The sequence below is a fragment of the Crinia signifera genome, chromosome 9 (assembly GCF_055691185.1).
Source record: "Crinia signifera chromosome 9, ASM5569118v1, whole genome shotgun sequence".
Taxonomy (NCBI): domain Eukaryota; kingdom Metazoa; phylum Chordata; class Amphibia; order Anura; family Myobatrachidae; genus Crinia; species Crinia signifera.
In genome coordinates, this window is record NC_139225.1 from 155036192 (window position 1) to 155058734 (window position 22543).

A 22543-nucleotide genomic window follows, 5' to 3' on the forward strand; every position below is an offset into this window, starting at 1 on the left:
CATGTCACCTAGCCCACATTACACTTACATCATAGTTACCTCCCCTCCTGCATTCTGCAGGAGACTCCCTGACATAGCAGCAATCTCCCTCTCTCCCTCAGTAGTCTAGCAATCTCCCTCATGTCACCTAGCCCACATTACACTGTTACATCAAAGTTACCTCCCCTCCTGCATTCTGCAGGAGACTCCCTGACATAGCAGCAATCTCCCTCTCTCCCTCATTAGTCTAGCAATCTCCCTCATGTCACCTAGCCCACATTACACTGTTACATCATAGTTACCTCCCCTCCTGCATTCTGCAGGAGACTCCCTGACATAGCAGCAATCTCCCTCTCTCCCTCATTAGTCTAGCAATCTCCCTCATGTCATCTAGCCCACATTACACTGTTACATCATAGTTACCTCCCCTCCTGCATTCTGCAGGAGACTCCCTGACATAGCAGCAATCTCTCTCTCTCCCTCATTAGTCTAGCAATCTCCCTCATGTCATCTAGCCCACATTACACTGTTACATCATAGTTACCTCCCCTCCTGCATTCTGCAGGAGACTCCCTGACATAGCAGCAATCTCCCTCTCTCCCTCATTAGTCTAGCAATCTCCCTCATGTCACCTAGCCCACATTACACTGTTACATCATAGTTACCTCCCCTCCTGCATTCTGCAGGAGACTCCCTGACATAGCAGCAATCTCCCTCATTAGTCTAGCAATCTCCCTCATGTCACCTAGCCCACATTACACTTACATCATAGTTACCTCCCCTCCTGCATTCTGCAGGAGACTCCCTGACATAGCAGCAATCTCCCTCTCTCCCTCAGTAGTCTAGCAATCTCCCTCATGTCACCTAGCTCACATTACACTGTTACATCATAGTTACCTCCCCTCCTGCATTCTGCAGGAGACTCCCTGACATGACAGCAATCTCCCTCTCTCCCTCATTAGTCTAGCAATCTCCCTCATGTCTCCTAGCCCACATTACACTGTTACATCATAGTTACCTCCCCTCCTGCATTCTGCAGGAGACTCCCTGACATAGCAGCAATCTCCCTCTCTCCCTCAGAAGTCTAGCAATCTCCCTCATGTCACCTAGCTCACATTACACTGTTACATCATAGTTACCTCCCCTCCTGCTTTCTGCAGGAGACTCCCTGACATAGCAGCAATCTCCCTCTCTCCCTCAGTAGTCTAGCAATCTCCCTCATGTCACCTAGCCCACATTACACTGTTACATCATAGTTACCTCCCCTCCTGCATTCTGCAGGAGACTCCCTGACATAGCAGCAATCTCCCTCTCTCCCTCAGTAGTCTAGCAATCTCCCTCATGTCACCTAGCTCACATTACACTGTTACTTCATAGTTACCTCCCTCCTTCATTCTGCGGGAGACTCCCTGACATAACAGAAATCTCCCTCTCTCCCTCATTAGTCTAGCAATCTCCCTCATTTCACCTAGCCCACATTACACTGTTACATCATAGTTACCTCCCCTCCTGCATTCTGCAGGAGACTCCCTGACATAGCAGCGATCTCCCTCTCTCCCTCATTAGTCTAGCAATCTCCCTCATGTCACCTAGCCCACATTACACTGTTACATCATAGTTACCTCCCCTCCTGCATTCTGCAGGAGACTCCCTGACATAGCAGCAATCTCCCTCTCTCCCTCATTAGTCTAGCAATCTTCCCCATGTCACCCAGCCCACATTACACTGTTACATCATAGTTACCTCCCCTACTGCATTCTGCAGGAGACTCCCTGACATAGCAGCAATCTCCCTCTCTCCCTCATTAGTCTAGCAATCTCCCTCATGTCACCTAGCTCACATTACACTGTTACATCATAGTTACCTTTCCTCCTGCATTCTGCAGGAGACTCCCTGACGTAGCAGCAATCTCCCTCTCTCCCTCTTTAGTCTAGCAATCTCCCTCATGTCACCTCGCCCACATTACACTGTTACATCATAGTTACCTCCCCTCCTGCATTCTGCAGGAGACTCCCTGACATAGCAGCAATCTCCCTCTCTCCCTCATTAGTCTAGCAATCTCCCTCATGTCACCTAGCTCACATTACACTGTTACATCATAGTTACCTTTCCTCCTGCATTCTGCAGGAGACTCCCTGACATAGCAGCAATCTCCCTCTCTCCCTCTTTAGTCTAGCAATCTCCCTCATGTCACCTTGCCCACATTACACTGTTACATCATAGTTACCTTTCCTCCTGCATTCTGCAGGAGACTCCCTGACATAGCAGCAATCTCCCTCTCTCCCTCATTAGTCTAGTAATCTCCCTCATGTCACCTAGCCCACATTACACTGTTACACCATAGTTACCTCCCCTCCTGCATTCTGCAGGAGACTCCCTGACATAGTAGCAATCTTCCTCTCTCCCTCATTAGTCTAGCAATCTCCCTCATGTCACCTAGCCCACATTACACTGTTACATTTTTGGAGGAAAAAAAGGAATGAGAGACAGATACAGTTACATTGAATCATCAGCACCATTTCCCAGCACTTTACCAAGAACAGTATCTCTTACTAACTGCTTTGGGGATCATCTACATTTGGATATAAGTCATTGTTAAAGATTCCTCTCAGATGTAGCAGTACACACCCACGCTTCGAGGTGCCACATTCACAATCTCTTTTTCACAATCTCTCCAAATATGGATCTAGACACGCCCTTTGAATGGAGCATGACACACCCCCTCAATGGAGCGCTTTGCAAAATTCAGCTACCAACTATAATCTCCCTGAAACTAGTTTTCAAAAGTAGGCACGTATGCCTTTAGTGTCTACATTTAATTAAAGTTTCCATGAGACTGTCCTCCCTCCCTCCTATCTGTGGACTGGTTTTTATTTATCTATTTATTAAATACTGTATATATATTTTTGATTTTGATCGTGGGCATCGCAGGTAAAAAAATCGCGGGCATCGCGGCCATTGAATGCACTAAAAATCGGGTGCGACGCGATCGACGCGATGCCCGCGATTTCCCATAGGGAACAATGTTAAATGTCCCAATTGACCCGATTTTCATGTTCAATGCCTCAATTGACCCGATTTTTCCATAGGAAACAATGTTAAATGGGCCACAGAGGCCAAATAGCCACCCTGAAGTGTGAAATGGCCCCCACAATTGTTAACGCCACCCCACGATCAACGTCAACCCGAAGCGTGGCAAGCGCAGCGAGCCCGCGAGGGGCGGCGGTACGCGTCCTACGACCTTTTCATACCCCCACTATCCACGTCGGCGTGGAGTTGAGAATAGAATAGTGTGGCAGCGAGCCACCGAGCCCGAAGCGTGGCAAGCGCAGCGAGCCCCGCAAGGGGACGCGGATACCTGTGAAGCCCGCAAAGGGACGCGTTTACCTGTGAAGGTATCTGCGTCCCCTCACGGGGCTCGCTGCGCTCGCCACGCTTCGGGCTCGGTGGCTCGCTGCGCTCGCCACACTATTCTATTATCAACTCCGCGCCGACGTGGATAGTGGGGGTATGAAAAGGTCGTAGGACGCGTACCGCCGCCCCTCGCGGGCTCGCTGCGCTCGCCTCGCTTCGGGTTCACGTTGATCGTGGGGTGGCGTTAACAATTGTGGGGGCCATTTCACACTTCAGGGTGCCTATTTGGCCTCTGTGGGCCATTTAACATTGTTTCCTATGGAAAAATCGGGTCAATTGAGGCATTGATCAGGAAAATCGGGTCAGTTGAGACATTTAACATTGTTCCCTATGGGAAATCGCGGGCATCGCGTCGGTCGCGTCGCACCCAATTTTTTAGTGCATTCAATGCCCACGATGGGCGCCGTGCTAGGTAAAGAGTACCATATTTTTTACTCTTTAACCAACGTCAGCTGCGGTTGTTGGATTAAGTATTATTGCCATGTTAGATCTTTAAATTAAGGGTAAAGTTTTTCTGACATTGCATTTCTTGTTAGAACTTTTCGGAAGCCCCTCCTGGCCAAGTTTCCAGAAACCCCTGTCATTATTAGTCTGTATTGTATCTGGAGGTTAAAAGGCTGCGTTAACCTTGCGGAGAATTTACATATTTGTGGGAAAATGTCAAACAGCTGAGCTATCTCTCTGGCTTTTAACATAAAAATCCCCCCGAGAGCGCTACTAATAAGCATATTTAGATAGAATTGTTTCTCTCGCTAAAGGCGATGTTGTGTCTGTTAAAACAAAACAAAGCTTTGATGATGTGCACCCAGCCTGCTGTCCACAGGCCCTGGAAATGACTGGGAACGTTGGAGCAAGTCGAGAATTGGTGCCAGGGATGCACAATATGCGTGTCTGTGTGCATGTGCCAAAAAAGCAATGATTTGTGCCATGGTAGCGTGTAAATAAAAAGCACAGAAATGGGACTCAAATTACCGACCTTTTTAGTGGCTCGCTGAGGCCTGGTAGATGACACAACGTGTTTTGTTTGTGTTCAGTCGCGGTTAGAAGTGCGTTCCGGTTTTATAAGCATGCCAAACACACATTCCCTGCCCCCGTTGGCATGCGGCGGTCATGTGCATCTGTGCCCCGGGGAGGACTTAAGTTGACTCTACAGTACTTCAAAGGCCATTGGAATGTTGCATTTAATAAAAGACTTGCTAAAACTGTTGCAGGGCATGCTGGGAACTGTGGCTCAATGCCAGTTGGAGAGACATTTTTTGACAACCCCTGCTCTATGTAATGGGCCTATTGAGAACAATGTTCTATAAGGAGCCTAATACATCAGATGGTAACATTCTGTATATCCATATTAGAAAAAAGTCTGTTTAAAAAAAAAATGGAAGCTCATGTCGGACCTTTTTCCATGTCTGACCTTTTTCCATGTCGGGCCTTTTTCCATGTCGGGCCTTTTTCCATGTCGGGCCTTTTTCCATGTCGGGCCTTTTTCCATGTCGGGCCTTTTTCCATGTCGGACCTTTTTCCATGTCGGACCTTTTTCCATGTCGGACCTTTTTCCATGTCGGACCTTTTTCCATGTCGGACCTTTTTCCATGTCATACCTTTTTCCATGTCGGACCTTTTTCCATGTCGGACCTTTTTCCATGTCGGACCTTTTTCCATGTCGGACCTTTTTCCATGTCGGACCTTTTTCCATGTCGGACCTTTTTCCATGTCGGACCTTTTTCCATGTCGGACCTTTTTCCATGTCGGGCCTTTTTCCATGTCGGGCCTTTTTCCATGTCGGGCCTTTTTTCATGTCGGACCTTTTTCCATGTCGGACCTTTTTCCATGTCATACCTTTTTCCATGTCGGACCTTTTTCCATGTCGGACCTTTTTCCATGTCGGACCTTTTTCCATGTCGGACCTTTTTCCATGTCGGACCTTTTTCCATGTCGGACCTTTTTCCATGTCGGACCTTTTTCCATGTCGGACCTTTTTCCATGTCGGACCTTTTTCCATGCCGGACCTTTTTCCATGTCGGACCTTTTTCCATGCCGGACCTTTTTCCATGTCGGACCTTTTTCCATGTCGGACCTTCTGCTTGTGTTGACCGTTTGACTATGTCGACTTAATGCATGTCAACCTTTCTCATTTGTCGACCCTTTCCCAGTCCACCTAGACACTTTTGACCTAAGGCCCGCATACTGGAGTGTGGAGGGGGACAGTAATGAATGTTTAGAATTTAATGGCCACTAGCTTCCGTTGTTCATGGAGAGCCGTAATGGTGCCATTACTGTTGACCATTGATGGTGAGACCTAAAGGTCCATACACACTGGGCGATTATGCCCAGCGAGTATGGACAGCAATGACCGCTGTCATCGCTGGGGGGAAAGCCCCCTTTGTACCGACCCAGTTTAGCCACAGGACGTTTGCTAGTTTCTTAAGGGTATCCAGTAGATCAACATCAGTGCAATTACTGTATGTTCCATACCTTATTCTAAAAGTGACAAAAATATCCAAAGAGAAATGTTTTGGTAGAAACAATGTATGTCTTTAAACAAAATGTGGCGCAAATTGTTTATGAAGTTACTTTTAAATACTTTATGAAGGTTTTCAGTCAGAAAACTCTGCTAATGAAGTGCAAATTTGGGCCACAACTGAGTAATCTAAAATGAACAATGATATATAAATAAATGGGCAATGATAATTGGGACTATGGTAGCCACCGGCACAGCATAATGAATAATCCAGCCCTGGATCACCAGTTTTGACCAGCGCATGGCTGTTATAGTAGAACATTAAGGCTCCCATTGATGTATTGTGACACACATGAACATAACCTTAAACTAGCTTATCACTAAGAAATAACGACACGGACACCAAAGGCCAACGGCTATTTTATTGATTTCGATTACCTGAATTATAAGTATGAACTGGAGGATGGCAAAAGAAGGCCCCTACCAAACCAGCACCAGTCAACCATAACAAATAACCAGGGGGGGACTTACCACTGCCTCCTAATTGCATAACCTGCATTGTGTAGGACTCATCACCCCTTAATCTGGCAAAGCATGGACGTCCCCACACAGGAACTCCCATTGTCCACCCATAGGGTGGCTTCCAATATGGCAAGAGAAAACTGGACCACCTGACCAGGGCTTATACTAATACCATACATTATGCCCCCCCCCCCCCCTATAATAACTCCATAGGAAGGGACAAATCACGCTGCAGCTATCCTACTGTAGCTGTCTGCCCTGTATTTTAAAACTATGCCACAAAAATGAGGGCTCGTATATGGCCCTGGGCCGATGCGGCCCTCAGCCAGTTTAATGGTTACTATGGGTGGCATTCAATTGTTATAATGTGCCCGATCTCCCATTTAAAATGATTTTTTTACTTATATCTTGCTCTTTATGGTCAGGTTGCATTTGCGCATTTCAGGTCCCCACCCCCAGGGATAGCGAACTGAAATGCTGGTGAAATACAATTTAATGCTGCCGTATTATTGAACCTAACACGGTTCCAAGCCAACCCGGGTAGGATTCACGGGGAAATGGACCCATGTTTTTTTTTTTTTCTTTTAAGCTGTCCCTTTTACACCGACGCTGACCCAGGTCCACGAGTCAAAAACCCGGGTTTTTCCTCGGTGTAAAAGGGGTGCAACAGGCAGTGAAACTATTTTTAACTAGATCTAGTTAGTTGGAAACAGAGTCTCATGTTTAACCTCGGAATTATACATAGTGGAATAAATCAAACACAAAGCAAATGAAAGTGGCTTCGCTAATGAAGAGAAGAGCTTTTTCCGGATTCAGCATCGTCTTGTTTCACCTAATTCCCCTAATTATTATTACTGATCTTGAGCGAAGAGAGATTTTAGTGTTCTATTAAAAAGTTTTCAATAGAAAAGTTGTTTCTACTGTTACTATGGGAATAATAGCGAGGCAAATACAGAAATGACCATTTAATAACTACTTATTACAAAGCTCATTAATTAACCAGTCTACAAAGGTGGTTTATAGTTTAATCTCCCTTTTCTGCTATAAATTAACTCTGTATTATACTGCATGTTCCATTGTATGGTATTAATTCAGACCGGGGGGTGTTGCCCATAGCAACGAATCCGATTCTGTCGATCATTTTCTAGGATGCAATAGAGAGATGTTAGGCAAAACCTGCTTGGTTGCTATGGGCAACAAAACCTTTTCATTTTTAGAAAAATTCTAACTGTACAGTTGTAGGATTTCTCAAGAATTGTAGAAAAAAAAGATTTCTGTCTTATTTTTTTTTCAAAATTTTATTTTTACATTTCTTGTTAACTTTTGATATTTTTAAAACTTTTTTATTACTTTTTTGTCATTTGTTTCTTTACATATTTTTGCTTATTAATAATAATTGTGTTGGTAGGGCGCAGGATTGTTCTCGCGCTCCACAATTCTGCTGCTGTGGAAAACGATGGAAAAATGGCCGCAGCACCATTTTTCCAGAGTTCTGCGCATGAGCAGTAGAGTCTGATGTCTCTATTGCTCAGATCCTGATGGAGAGGAGCCATCTGACCGAAGGAGGCTGCACTGAAGGAGATGAGTCTACCCCCCTATGTAGACTCAAGACTCATCTGTGCTTGCTATGGGAAACTCCTCTTTTTCTTATTTACACCAGTTCATAAATGCTTCCAAGATGTTTGCTATAGTAAAGTTATGTTTCTAGTAATGTAGTTGTGTTGTCATGGCCGGATTAAGGGTTCCGACTGCCCTAGATTAACTAGCTTGATCAGTAGCCCAGATTTCAGAAATCAATGCATAGCATCACCATACAACAGGGAGCCTTCGATTGCCGTAGAGTGCAGACATTGATCTAGTGACCACAACACAATTCAGAGGACATCCCAGTCAGCACAGTTATAGATAGCCACTGCTTTGCAATCAGAGAGCACGAGCTACAATAACTTGCTTGTTTAGTAGCCTAGATTTCAGCAATCATTATCACCACCATGGAGCCTGGGATTGTTGTAGAATGCAGATGTTGTCCTCATTACCCCCAGACAGTTCAGTGTACATGTCAGTCAGCACAGGTATAGATAGTCACTGCTTGGCATTCAGGGAGCACAATCTAACTGGTTCGTTCAGTAACCCTTGTTGCAGTCAGATTTCAGTAATCCTTACATATCACCCACCATACAAAAGGAAGCCAAAGATGACAAAGAATGCATTTGGCATCCTAGTGACTGCCACACGATTCAAAGTGCATCCCAGTAAGCAGCACAGACGTAAATAGTCACTGCTTGGCAATCAGATATCAAAGAGCACAGAGCATGCAGAGAATTATTATCATATAGAACAGGATTTGGTAAATAAACACATTGGGCTAATTGTAATGACACCCAAGTTCAGAGGCAGTGCAAGATTAAATTTTATGGTGGGGGGGGGGGGGAGTGCCAAACTTGGCGCTACGACACTGGGCAGCACAAACGGTGTGATGGTTAGCATTACTGCCTCACATGCGGACATTGTGCGGACTTTGTAAATTCTCCCCGTGCTTGCGTGGGTTTCCTCCCGGTTCTCCGGTTTTCTCCCACAATCCAAAAATATACTGGCAGGTTAGTTGACTCCCTAGAATGTCTGTGTGTACGTGTGTGGCACTTAATGAGCATCCCATCTACTACTGTAGACATGCTGCATGCAACGTGACCATTAACGGTTTTTATATACCTTACACAAGTCAACATGTTCAACGTCTACATGACGAACAGTTCAAAATAACAAACCAACCCTACTTAATCGGTCCACAATGCAAAAAAAAAAAAAAGATTGGGGGGATTGGGTTGATCTAGAATTTGATTATCCTTGTCTAAAACCTTGAGCGTGAGTACGGTAAATCTACTACTTCTCCTGGTGACCTTAAGCCGGTTCTGTAGACTCACATTAACAAGGCAAGGCTACATACTAATGCCCAGGAATTTGCCAGTTATTCTGTGTGGGATTAAGTCATAACTGTAGTTTTAAACCTTGACTTTTTAGTCTTTTCAACTGAGTAATGTTATTTTATGTGCCGCGTATAAAAATCTGTGCTATGCGGAATGCTGAGGGAGGGAGTGCTTGCACCCGAAGGTTAATTGTACATTTGTAAATAGATTTTAAGACATATGGAAACACAATAGTAAACAAGGTCAGGAGAGGGCGTTGGTATTGACGCCAAGGTATCGGCACAGATGGCTGGAACATCAGATAGGAAGGCAGACACTTTGCTGATAACCAACGCACAATTAGACAGTGTTTCCGCACCCGTACACTCTGTCTCCTTTGTAGTGCTACTTGGGGAATGGGTACAAAACACACACAGAATAACTTTTTTTTGTTTTTGACATCTTATCAATTTGATGCAGCGGTTCAGGCTCCTCGGCAAGGCTGTAGAAACGTCCCCAGTGAAAACGCGCATTGTGCTGTGTATAGTAATGCAGGAATGCTGTCTGTACTTCTGTGCCTGACAGTCTTTCAGAAGAAGCATTTTGGACGGCACCTTCTGCGTTCCCTGTAGAGTGAATTTGGCCCTTCAACCGTGAATAAAGACACAACGTAATAAAACAAAAGCTGTACATTTTTCCCTCCTGTGAAAGAAGGGTAAATTAAATAAAATAGCTGGGTTCTGGCCAGTATTACATTTTTTAATAGCTGTTTTTCGTAGCTGCGTTTTAGTATTGAGAGAGCACATTTTTGCCCCTTACGAAACCGAGGATGAATAGCTTAGCTTTAGACGGCATTAGGCTAACCTGTAGCCCATCTCAGCAAGTGCTAACAGCAGCACAGAGTTTTCAGCAGGACCGACCCTTTTGTCTACAACCTATCCCCATCACTCCTGTCCAAGGTCCCCGAATGCCTCACGGCCATCTCAGCCTGGATGACCCAACGCTTTCTGAAACTAAACATGGCTAAAACTGAACTTCTAATCTTTCATCCCCCGAACATCCCCTCTTCTCCCACTATCTCCATCAGCATTGGTGAAACCGAGATCACCTCCACCGACCAAACGCGCTGCCTAGGTGTCATCATTGACTCCTCCCTCTCTTTCACCCCCCACATTCGTGCTCTCTCACAGTCTTGCCTCTTTCACCTATGCAACATCTCACGCATCAGACCATTCCTCTCCACTGACGCGACCAAAATTCTCATTCACTCTCTTGTCATCTCCCGCCTTGACTACTGCAACATTCTTCTCTCTGGGCTACCTCTCACCCGCCTCGCACCTCTCCAAACCATTCTTAACGCTGCTGCTAGGCTCATCTTCCTCTCCCGCCGCTCTACCTCCGCCTCCCCCCCTGTCTATCTCTTCACTGGCTCCCCATTTCTTTCCGAGTTCTCTTTAAACTCCTCACCACCACCTACAAGGCTCTCTCCTCCTCCTCCACCGCTCCTTACCTCTCTTCACTGATCTCTATCCACACTCCCTCCCGTCCTCTTCGCTCCATCGCTGACCGCCGACTGACCTCTCACCTAATCACCTCCTCCCACTCCCGTGTCCAAGACTTTTCTCGCGCTGCCCCCCTGCACTGGAACAACCTCCCGCCACCCATCAGGCTTTCTGATTCCCTTACCTCCTTCAAGCGCTCCCTCAAATCCCACTTTTTTTGACTAGCCTATCCCTCCTCCTAACCTCTTTTGATCCTCCTATCCTGCCTCCGATCCCCTCCGTTCCTACTTATCCTGTTGTTTTTCGTTCGTCCACCCACCTATTTTTAGTATGTTAACTCTTATGAGTAGGGCCCTCCTGCCTCACGTACTCACCCTACCTCTTTACCTCACCTGTCCTCCTGTCCTGTTCTTCCCTTCCTCTACTTCATCTTCAGTCTCCTCGACAATTTTGACACCTACTTCTGAACTGATGCTGATTTTATTTTTACCAGCTATACCCCTATTTATACTGTATTTTTCAACACACCCTGTACGTTACCTTGTCATTTGTTTTTTGTTTGCTATGTACGGCGCTGCGGACACTTTGCAGCGCCTTATAAATAAACGTACTACTACTACAAACTTCGAGCCTGTTTGTAATTAATTTGTCTTGTATGTTTAAGTAGGGAATCTAGTTTATTCAGCCGGATTATTCGTGAATACTTCTCAGAAAATGAATCTGTTTGCGGTGGAATATATTCCAGATAATTATGTGAATAAGAATCATTTTAAATTGTTAAGTGGTTGTCTCCTGCGTACAGCACCTGTGGCTAGGAATACATATGGATATCCCTTTTTTCTTTTTTTTTTTTGCACATAGATTAATTAATGAGCACTTGCCATTCCTTGTGGCTTTCTATTGGCAGCTGCCGATGTGATTGGTTGATGAGAGATTTGATTGAATTCCAGTTGGCGTTGTCAAAGATTGCATTAATTATTTTGATTCTATTATGCTTTCCGTAGAGTAGTGGGCCCGTCCGGGGTTTGCTCAGCGCTACAGACGGTGGAGACCTTGACATTGCCAGATTTATGTTCTTGTTGATCGGCGACTTTTGTTGATGGTTTTCTGGCAGTTTGATTTAAGCCGGTAATGTGCTGTGGTGGTCTCGGAAAAAGCACCCCTGGGTCTGTTAGTCAGGCCAGGGCAATTTGGATTTTAGAAGATCCTGTTGTGGTTAACATTTACCTCCCACTAGTTAAAAGCCCGATAAAATGATGGCTTAGACATTATCTGCTCCTACCTCTAATATCTGGATTTACAGCTCCATCTCTCCATATTTATGAAGTTTGAAACATATCATTTTTGGTTTCACTTTCTGTTAAGGCAGTGGTTCTCATCCTTGGTCCTCGGGACCCCCCAACAGTTCACGTTTTCCAGTTCACCCTGCAGGTGCACTCATTATTCACTGACACATTTTTAAAGATCCACAGGGGTCCTGAGGACAGAGTTTGAAAACCACTGTGTTAAGGTGTCACTGGCGGTACTTCATCTTAAACAGGTGAGGAGGATTTAGCCTTTTATGCATAGTGATGGGTGAGGTGTGTTCCTTGTTACATTTTCTGACTGTTGCACAACCTCAGAACTGGGTAATTATTTTAAGGGTTATATTGACTAAAGGGCTAAAACACACTTTTATGAATATTAAAAAATTTGTATATATAAAAAAAAAAACAACGGTAATGGTGCCCATACAGGCTACTATAGTAGCGTGCGTTCCGATGTGATGGGATGTGCGCTCCCACGGGCATCCCATCGCATAGTACAAAAAGTATTTGCTGCATATACTTTTTGTACTGCTTTCGGTCGTATCGCACGCACATTGAATGCAAAACACATGCCATGCGATGCGTTCTAGCCCATAACACATGCGATTCTCACAGCGTGTATGGGCACCTTTAGTAAATGTATATTTGGCCCTGCGTGCCCACATTAAATATCATCTTTTTGGAAAACTTTAAATCCAAATGGAGAACAATTTTATTCTATTCTTCCTTGTGAAATATTCATTCTGGGTTAGTTAATTGGGGTGAATCAGTGGACAGGTAATTTGAGGACTTGATGGGTGTAAGATCAGGATTAGGACTGGCCCACTGTAAACCTACTTTCATCTCATTAAGCCACTTGGATCATGGTCCTACTGTTGAAATATAAAGTTACTCTTTGGCAGACTTTTTGTCCAAGATTTGACAGCCAAATGTATTTTCCCACCAGTTCTGGGAAGATTGGTGGTTTCTGCTTCTGCGGAGTATCCTGGTAGCTCTGCGAATGGTGTAAACTGGCTGGAGACAGAGCCTGCAATAACCAATTTGGTGCAGCAGGCACAGTTTTGTCTGGAGCCTCCAACCCCCTGTGGAGCTTGTTTTCCCCACATAAGAAAAAGCTCATGGCCTCACAAAAGGTGCATGGTCTGTTATGCTTAGCTCACATTCCACATCCAACACAGCTCCATCCCCCACAAGTGTCTCTCCAGCTTCATCTCCCACAAGTGTTTTACTAGCTCCATCCCCACAAATGTCTATCCAGCTTCATCTCCAACAAGTGTTTCACTAGCCCCAGCCCCCACAAGTGTCTCTTCAGCCCCATCCAGAGAATGGATCACTGTTCAGTGACCTCTTTAGTTTTAGAATGTTTATTTCATGAGAGAGGTCATTTCTATATTTAAAAAAAAATGGACAGCTGGTTAATTAAGACATTGTGGGACTTTCGTGGCAATCGGTGAATGCATATGAATACTGTAGATTTTACATTCAATAAAGTGACAACGTATGGAGCTTTCCTGATGTATGGAGCCCTAAATTAACTGCATTTTTTTCACAACATCCCAAGGGAAAAATGTTGTGCTAAATTTGGAAAAAAAAAAAAATTAAATTGAGTAAATTTTGCCTACCTGACGACACGAGCTTTCATAGTTTTGTTTTTTAATGTCGATGTGTGTCAACATGGACACTGTATTAGTGTAATTAGTGTAATGTGTTCCCTCATATGGCACGCTGCGACGCCATGTTTTGGTCATACTGTTATTAATCTCACTCTCTGGTGCCATGGTTCGTGAAGTAATAAGTCTGTTAAAAAAAATATCATGAACAACATGTCGACCTTTCCCGTATCGACTATTGATTGCGTGTCAATTTTTTTCTTGTGTCCACCTATGGCCTGTTGCCTAACAATGGCCTGTCACCAGACACTTCGACCTATCAACTGGATCCCATCACTTTGACCCTAAATAAATTAATTTGGTCCTGAAACACCAATCCAAGGCACCTCTGCTACAGCGCCGTGGCACCCCAGGGGGTATCCGGATTGATCGGTCTACACTCTCTAGGTCTACATTCAAACGATCGGTATTGACAAAAGGTCATTGTAAATTTTTCACCTTTTTCCACAGTGATTGGACTTTTTCATACGTTAACATCCACGAGGATTCCTATGTGGAAAATGTAAAGTGCCCAAAGCAGGGCGACCGAATCGCAAAACACTATTTGGGGGTCCAAAAAACAAAACAAAACTTGTGTCTACCTTTTTCAGGCTGATTTTTTGTCAATGTCAATGTTGACCTTTCTATCCACATATGACCCTATGATTTTATTTATTACATGTAAAGCGCCTGACCCTAGCAAATATTTCAAATCGTTTTTCTGTATATATAGATGTTATGTATTACATCAATAGTTCAGCCAAGCGTGCAGGTTTATACCGCTGGTGACACTTCCAGCTTTGGCATTATGAGTAAGTGCCGCCTTTATTTTGATGGCTGTTCTAAGGTTACGTTTTACACCTTGTTCCTCGGTCCCTGGCTCCTCTTTCCTCACAGGGTTAATGTCCCAGGTTTGGAAGCATAAAAGAAAGGTTACCGTTTGGCAAGAAGGAAAAGGGCATCCCGGATCAGCTCCCTCACTTAACTAACCTTTAAGATCGCAATTAACATTTAAAGAAAATAAAGTTTTTAGGAATGTTGTAAAATAATTGCCAAAATTTTAATGGTTTGTGTTTCTGAAATAGTTCCTTAATGCACCTTAGTGCTGACGATCAGCATATTATAAAGTGCCCTTCTCTTCATAAAACATTCAGGCTTATTAAGGTTAAATAGCAAAATTGTTAAACTGAGTTTGGTCTTTTATAATGAATACTTACAGTATATTCTGGAGCTGAGTAATGCTATATAATAGCTAGAGGGAACAATCGGTGTACGATTATATAGAATTGTCTCTGTAATGAAGGCTTTATATGACCCCCTAGCACACCCCGGTAAGAAGTTGTTTTGTACAGAGGTACATTTAGCACCCAAGATTCCCACATAGGGGGGTATTCAATATCAGATTCAGCTCTTTGAAAAGCTAAATCTGCATCCACGGAAAAGGACGCTTAGTTTGTGATTTGCGCAAAAATGGATGATCTTTCCATCGATTGGAAATATCGGGAAACAATGAATATTCCAATAATTGAGACTGATATACTCTGTGCTGCTGGGGATCCTGCTCATTCCACTATATAATACCATCCTGTGGCTTCCTGCTGCCCCCATTCCCCTCCTCACATCATGTCACTGCCCCTGTCACATGCAGCCCTGTGATTCTCCAGCCGTGAACAGAGAAAAGAAGATAAAACAGTTCTCTAAGTTAACACAATCTGGAGCTCAAATTTCACACTTCAAATCCCAGAGTGACTCACCTAGTCAAACCTACGGCCATACCACACTGGATAGGCACAATCTCGTCTGATCTTGGCAGCTAAGCAGTGTTGGGCCTGGTTAGTACTTGGATGGGAGTCCACATGGGAACACCAGGTGTTGCAGGTACAGGTGTTTAAGGACTCTTTTAATTGGGACCAAAGCCCTATCCGTCTGGAAGTTTCGGAAATATTTATACTTGCAATAAGGGAGACTGATGAGATCCGGGAGATAGCGCTGTGGAGATCCACATTTTTCTATTTTATGGTCAACTCCCATATTTGATCATGAATGGTTTGAGGAACATTATTATTATTATTTACAGTTTCTTTTATACAGTATTGCAGCATATTCTGTTGCGCTTTACAATTGGAAACAATAGTGATTAAACAAACTGGGCAGATACAAAGCGCCATGGAGGGTGGAGGGCCCTGCTCGCAAGCTTACAATCTATAGGGATAATAGGAGGGATACATAAGGATAGAATTCCATAGCATGGCAGTCCCACAAAATTACAAGACAGTCCTGATGGGATGCAGTTAGATACATGACAAAGACCTCAAGGTGCTGGCTCGTCCCCAGATCTTAATCCAATTGAGCATCTTTGGGATGTGCTGGAAAAGTAATCTGAGCCATGGAGCCTCCACCTCACTACTTACAGGACTTACAGGCTCTCATCTTGGTGCCAGATACCAAAGGACTCCTTCCGAGGTCTTGTGGAGTCCATGCCTGGATGGGTCAGAGCGGTTTTGTCAGCACGAGAGGGACCTACAGAATATTAGCAGAAGGTTTTAATGTTATGGCTGAAGTTATTTTTATTATGTTGGTGTCTGTGGGTTCTATTTTCTAAGCCTTGGGGAGAGACAAAGTAGCAGCCAATAAGCTCCAAACTATCCTGTTATAGACTTTTTTTTAAAATGACAGAAGCTGGTTGGCTGGTAGTTTATCTCTAACACGTTATCGCTCTCCACGGCTCAGCAAGTAGACTCCTGTGTCTCTTGAAACCATCCGGACAACTACGACTGACTTTCCAGCATTCAGAATAAGAGTGTGGTCAGCGGGGACAGTGTAGGGGCCTCCCAGCACGCGGTGATATATCCTGGGACCATGCCGATGATGTGGGGACAGGTGATGTTCCTGTCAGTGTAATGGCCGTGCGGATACACAGCCACCGGCCGCCGTGTGTGTTATGCTTTATAGAAGGTTTGGAGCCTTTCCTACAAGGGTGTAATTGATGTTGACGGAAGCCTCCTCTCGTCATCCCTCTGAACCTGAGCGTTAGTCATGCCAGCTTTTACTGCCGTAGGCTAAAGCACATCGTACGCAGGGTTAGAGGCGGCTGATGCATTAAATAACTGGTAAATCATATTTTATATTTACTTGAAACAACAATACATTATTAAACCGTGTACTTGGTGAGCTGGTGGATACATGACTGATATTATATTAAGAATTTGAGCAGGAGAACGGTTTCCTTGGGCCTCTCTGGCACTGGTAGGGTCAGTGAGTTCAATACACAGGAGGGGGATCTGCATAGACCACCTGCACATATCATTTCATTGTCAGACCAGTACTCATCACTCCGCTGATAAGCTGCGTTCTCTGTGATGTCACAGGTCCCAGTGCTCTCAACAAACTGACTATGGACAATATTAGAGATATGGGGGGTAATTCAGGCTACAGTATATAGCAAGTGTAAGTGAAATTGAACAGCAGACTAGTTGTACGCATCATGAAAGCCTACCCCTTTTTTTGATCGCTTGCCGGATGCAAGGTGATTGACAGAAAGTAGGCATCTATGGGTGGTAACCCGGAGGTTTCATTGAATACGCTGGGAGCGTCAGGGAAAACGCAGGAGTGCCTGACCGTGGCGGCTCTTACCTTGGCGGAGGAGAGGGGCTGCCGTGATGCCAACCCCCCTCCGGTGCCTCTGCTGCTGGTCTCCGCAGGTCCCCACCGCAGCCACCTGCATGTCCCGACCACCGTCGCAGGACGGTACATGCGCATTAGCCTGTTTGGTACAGCGCATGTTCTGGCCCCAGCCTCAATGGGGCTGCTTTGGGAGCAGACCCATAGAATCGTATGGACAGTCCTGGATCCGGCGCATGCGCAGAACACATTTTTAGAGGCTGCCTCACAGCTGCGCATAGAGAGGCATCCTGGAGGGAGGGAACACCTCCCAATGGGACTGCCTTGGGTGACTGGCAGGTCAGACTTCCAATAGGAAGCCACTGCCAGTCACAGTGAAGCCAGTGCAGTCTCACAGTAGGGATGGTCATCGACCATTGATGATTCTACATCATCAATGGTTCATGGCCAATGTCGAATACTTTAGCCATCGATGGAGGAGAACCTGCTGGTTTCCCTCCATCGATGGAACAGCAAAGCGATGTTATGCTTTATTTTATTTTTTTTCCAAAGTGCCGGGACACAGAGCATAGCTCCGCCCCCGACACCCGCGAAGCCCCGCCCCCGTGTTTTTATTGGCCCATAGGCCAATCAATCAAACACAATGGATGACCATCCATATGTAAAAATATTGATGGTCATCCATAGCATTGTTTAGCAACATCGATGCCCAGTTGCAGAATTGCCATCAATGGCAACCATCGATGGCAATGGCAACGATGGCAATCCCTATCTAACAGACAGCATCTTGCTTCACACAGTTGCAGATTTTACCTGGGGGGGGGGGGGCTGCAGCTCATAGGTAAAAACCTCCACTAGTTCCTGAGCATTTTAGGGGCAAGTGTGTGACGTCCAGGCCGATATGCCTGTTTCCATTGCAGCCACCGAGTAACACCCGGAATACTCCGAGCCTGCGATGACTGGTGCCCACTGGAATTATCATTTGATGGTGACCTTGTTACGAAGGGTATTGGATATATACGCAGGGCTGTGAATAGATGTTTCAGCCGTACACATTCATCCACACAGCGCACGCGTTATCCTGCAAAGTGGAATTTCAGTATGACAGGGCAGTATCTACCTGAGCGCTGGCCGCTGTGAATCAGCAGCTGTGTGATCAGGTCTGAATTATCCCCATGAATCGAAAAAGGAGTTCAAAGCAAAATAAGCTCTGGGACAACGATACGCTCCATGGGCCTAATTCAGCATTGATTGCACGTAGAATACGCCTCCCAGAAAATCCCCCGTGCAAAATTGCAAAATGCATCGCAAATAGCGATACATTCGCAGATCCATACGTAAATCCCGGAACATCGCAGGATACTTTCCATCTGAGAAAAGTAGGACTGGTGCTGCCACTAATCTTCGACTGAGACAGGCTGGTAGTGGTCAGCTTCACGGCCAGGCCACACCCCCAGAAGTTCAGGCGCGCAAGATCATCCTTCCTGCGTTGTCTGTAAAGTTGGGAGGATGCTTAGGGGTCATAGTGCGCAAAAACAGGGATTACACTGATTTCAAGCCATGTGCAAGGTGATTGACAGGAAGCCGCCATTTGTGAGGGTCTCCCGACCTTTTTATGGGTGTGTCAGGAAAATGCAGGGGTGTCCAATCATTTTCAGGGAGGGTCTGTGACATCAGCAATGGTATCAATGTGCCTGATTCTATCGCACAGGCAGGGTTACGCACAGACTGCGCACACTGGGAAAATCATTTGATGGTGAGCGATTGTGAATGGGTTTGGCATGATTTTCACAATTTGGGTTTCCCTGCTGTGTGGGCGGTGACTATCTGATCACAGGTCTCTGTGTGGGCGGTGACTATCTGATCACAGGGCTCTGTGTGGGTGGTGACTATCTGATCACAGGGCTCTGTGTGGGCGGTGACTATCTGATCACAGGGCTCTGTGTGGGCGGTGACTATCTGATCACAGGGCTCTGTGTGGGCGGTGACTATCTGATCACAGGGCTCTGTGTGGGCAGTGACTATCTGATCACAGGGCTCTGTGTGGGCGGTGACTATCTGATCACAGGGCTCTGTGTGGGCGGTGACTATCTGATCACAGGGCTCTGTGTGGGCGGTGACTATCTGATCACAGGGCTCTGTGTGGGCGGTGACTATCTGATCACTGGGCTCTGCGAAATCACCCAGCAGTGATTGGTAGTAGTAGTAGTAGTAACTGGGACACTCATGCATGTGAGACCAGTCTAATGAAGTCCCTCAGCGCTCGACAGCGGGGACATTCTGGGGAGCGCCGGTATTGAATGAGAGGGGCTCCATCTCTATAGTCAAAATCTCACCGTGTTTGGCTGCATCCGATCCTGATACGCGCCCCCATGGTGTCAGATTCGATAGTAGAAATAGACTGTGCAGCATGGCCCCCTCCCCCCGCACACGTTGCCCCTTCCTCTCTGCCAGCGGATGCTGTCACCCCGCTGGGTCCCTTTGAATCCATATCGGCGGCCACAGTATCTAACCGTGTGTACACACTATTACTGCCATTATTATTTTACTTATTATTGTTAGTGTTTATTATTCTGATTATTATTTGTGGTATTTTCTTTTTTGTTATTGTTATTAGTGATTATTACTATTATTATTATGTATTATTTTATTAGTGTTAGTATTATTTAAATTTTGTTATTAGTGTTATTGTTGTTAGTGTTAATTAGGTACGTATATGTTAGTTGGGCACCCACTAAGCTATTTGCTTAGTTTTACGCGTCCACTCGCGGGGCTCGATACGCTCGCCACACTATATAAAATCAACTCCATGCCTTCATGGATAGTGGGAGTAGGAGCGTACTAACTATAGTGGACTCCCAACTAACATATATAAGTACCGTTTATTATTATCATTATTTGTTGTTATTATTATTATAATTATTATTATTATTATTATTACAGTAGCAGTATACTCCTTATTAGATGCTTGCTGTCACTGTTGTTACTTAACATTTAGTTTTGTCAAAGTCATTTATTTCCCGCTTGTCCATTTGTTAAACGCAATGATATAGACAGAAGCTATTGATTGGAGGATTTGGATGAATTTAATCCAGAATATCGCTTACTGCTTCTATAATCAATAGTTCTATGCCTGTACAGCTGGATTTATCAGTAATTTGTGGTGCATCAGAAGTTGAAATAAATTGTATTTATTAGGTGTAATTGGCTTTAGGTCAACCTAAGGAATTCCCCGGGTCTTAAACAACAGCCAGTAATCCCGAAACCACTTTGTGTTGCAGAACCTGATAAAGAATCTGCCTGAGCAGAAGGAGCTGAATTTGTTGTCGCAGCTGAAGAGCGAGTACGAAGACCTGTGCGAGCCGGAGCAATTTGGCGTTGTGGTATGTACTGAAATCAGGCCAATAATTCAGCCATTGTTTGTCATCTGTCAGACGGAATAAAAAGAAAGACATTTCAATTGCGTATTGATTTTCCAATTATAGTAACTACTTACATTGCGGCGTGTGAAAACTGGCCCGGTGCCTCTAGGTAATATTATTTATCAGAGACCAGCCAGACCCAGAACACAACACAGGGATCATTCTGAAAGGGAGAAGAAGAAAAAACACAACCGCCTTATTTATTGAGTTTAGGGAGCGATGGGAGATTGCGCGCGTTCATCACTGGTCAGTCGGCTTGTCATAGAAGCCTCAGGAGGAAATGCCATGGTAACAATTGTGGTTTGTCTGCCAATAAGCCTGGGCGATATAGGAGAGCAGGCTTTTTGAAAAACAGCCAAGGGTGGAGCAGTACGTTGATGGAACCTTTACAGAATATGGGATGGGGTCCAGTGATTCTGGTCCTAGTGCCACGTTTCACATAGTGTTCAAATACCTACATAATCATATTTATCTACTACCGTAAAGGACTCTATACTATTCCCAGGCATTAGAAATGCAAGGAGTGGGTATAAATGAGGGCAAGGCCATGTAGGGAATTGCGGAGCCCCATCCGCAGATGCAGCACTATTGTTAGTGGCCTGACATAGGCATAGTCCAATGCGTTGTACGGTACCTGTGCCCCCCACTCGGTTCTACTACTGGTACATTCCCCGTGATTGCGGATTCTGGTTGGACCTCCTGCTCACCAACCTGCCTTGGGTTGTAACTGGTTCCAGGTTTGGACTAGTCCACAGGGGTACAGGGGAAATCACCCATGGGCCGCACTGTCTGAAGGCCCAACCCCTCCTCTAGGGATCAGGTTCCACACTGTACACTTGAAAATATCCATATTGTACATTATGCTGCACGGGACTATGGTGTAGTGTCTACAGTGCAACGCTGTAATTAGGAGGTATTCAATCCCGGGCAAATTTTTCACCAGGCGGGAAAAAACTGCAAAATATTTGCCTACGTATTCAATCAAGGGCATTTTTTTGCAGTTTTTTTGCTACATTTTTGCCCATGCCATTTCACTTTTTTTTGGGAGGGCGAATTATCATGGGCAAAAGCAGGCGAACACAGCTGCAAATTTGCCACAGCCACATAGATTTGTAGCAAATTCGCCGATCCACGCGGTTTTTGCTGATGCTAGATTTTTCACCCATGTGTAAAATCAGCACGGGGATTGAATAGGGCAAGTCAAATTCGACCTAAACGTTGGTGGAAATTGTTGATTATTCACCTGCCAATTTTTTTTTTTCCGGGACTGAATACCCCCCCCCCCCCCTTAATCTGGAACATTCTCAAGCATGGAATAGCAGTAACTATTATGTCTTTATCAAGGGGCACAGAGCATTAACTGGCTAGCTAAGTCATTGTGATGTATTACCCACTCTGCTAAGCATAGTCCCATACCACTGTAATCTCCCTGTGGGCCACCCATGCCTTGCCCAACACAGCCTGCCCTAAATATCTTCAGGACTTGCCCTGAGATTCTAGAATACTAGAATCTAGTCATACAGGTTGAGTATCCCGTATTCAAAATGCTCGGGACCAGGAGAATTTTGGAGAACGGATTATTCTGTATTTCGGAATATTTTAATATTTCAATGATGTATTTTGAGGTATCTTGCATGTATGCTGTATAAACACATCAAACACATGAAATGCACACAAATATATTTTATTTGTTCAAAAAACAAGGTTTCAAAACATGAAACAAAATTTGTGTACTATCGCAGATATTGCATTTGAATGCCAAGCAA

At 44.9% G+C, this 22543-nt stretch overlaps 1 protein-coding gene and 1 pseudogene across 1 annotated transcript in view; both read left to right on the forward strand.

Moving 5' to 3' along the window:
* DIAPH2 (diaphanous related formin 2) overlaps positions 1-22543 on the forward strand; it is a 490290-nt gene that overhangs the window by 411780 nt on the left and 55967 nt on the right. The window contains exon 21 of the mRNA XM_083160814.1: positions 20637-20738. Within this exon, the coding sequence (XP_083016940.1) occupies positions 20637-20738 (102 nt within the window). The remainder of the gene's footprint in view (positions 1-20636; positions 20739-22543) is intronic.
* On the forward strand, positions 15497-15615 carry LOC146039740 (5S ribosomal RNA; annotated as a pseudogene).